The 924-nt window shown below is 42.2% G+C and overlaps 1 protein-coding gene across 1 annotated transcript; it reads right to left on the reverse strand.

Moving 5' to 3' along the window:
• Positions 1-184: 184 nt before the first annotated feature.
• LOC120254363 (ribosomal protein S12, mitochondrial-like) lies at positions 185-596 on the reverse strand (the record flags this gene model as incomplete). The annotated part of the gene is made up of 1 exon (XM_039262473.1): positions 185-596. A coding segment is annotated over exon 1 (376 nt), but the record flags the coding sequence as incomplete, so codon positions are not given.
• Positions 597-924: the final 328 nt, after the last annotated feature.

Consider the following 924-nt stretch of genomic DNA (forward strand, 5'->3'; position numbering starts at 1 on the left):
GACTTTGGTAAAAAAGCGACCTATAAGCAATTAATTCGAGGATAGCAAATACGCCGCTGACTCATAAATAAAGTGAAATTGAGGTTCCAAAAACACGAAAGTATGGCTCCGAGTTGTTTCAAAGGAGGTGGGTAAATCCTATAAGCCGATAAAAAAAGGGACATTCCAGAGGCATCTTCTATACATTTCGAATTTGGTCTTTCGGGACCATATTTAGATCTTCCCCTTATGCGATCCAAAATTCCCAGCAAATCCATAACTCCTTGAATACAATGGGATTTCACACCTGGTGAATCTTTCACTGTACCTCCTCTGACTAAGACTATAGAATGTTCCTGTGAATTATGACCCTTGGCTGGAATGTGAGCAAATATATCATGTCGATTTCTCAACCGTACTTTAGCTATCTTACGTAGAGCTGAATTTGGTTTTTTTGGTGTTCTCGTCAGAACACGCGGGCATACTCCTTGCTTCTGGGGACATTGATCCGAAGCTTGAGTACGGTCCGTGCGCCGTTTTTCTTCTCTACCATGACGAATCAATTGATTGAATGTAGGCATTCCTTTTTCCTATGTCCTTCCCCCCTTTGCCCTATCACTAATGCTTACTTCCGATCCGAAGCACCCATTTTCCATTCATAGACAGATCCAATCATCAAAATTAATAAAAAGGTGATCATGGACCAAGATCCGAACAGATCAATCTTGTTTAGATCTTTCTCTCGCTTTTTGGGCGAGCTCTAGCTCACGCTTCCATTGTGGTGAGGACCCCCTAAACTTTCATTTTTCATTCATCTTTAAGGATAGGTGAAGCCAATTGAGGGGTTTGGGCAAGAAGTAGAGTTTTCATTGAGGTTTTTCCTCCAGCAATATGCTCAGAGCTTGAGACCATCTGGCTCCCTCGTGCCGCTTTCCCTATTATGGT

Source organism: Dioscorea cayenensis, unplaced genomic scaffold, assembly GCF_009730915.1.
Source record: "Dioscorea cayenensis subsp. rotundata cultivar TDr96_F1 unplaced genomic scaffold, TDr96_F1_v2_PseudoChromosome.rev07_lg8_w22 25.fasta BLBR01000429.1, whole genome shotgun sequence".
Taxonomy (NCBI): domain Eukaryota; kingdom Viridiplantae; phylum Streptophyta; class Magnoliopsida; order Dioscoreales; family Dioscoreaceae; genus Dioscorea; species Dioscorea cayenensis.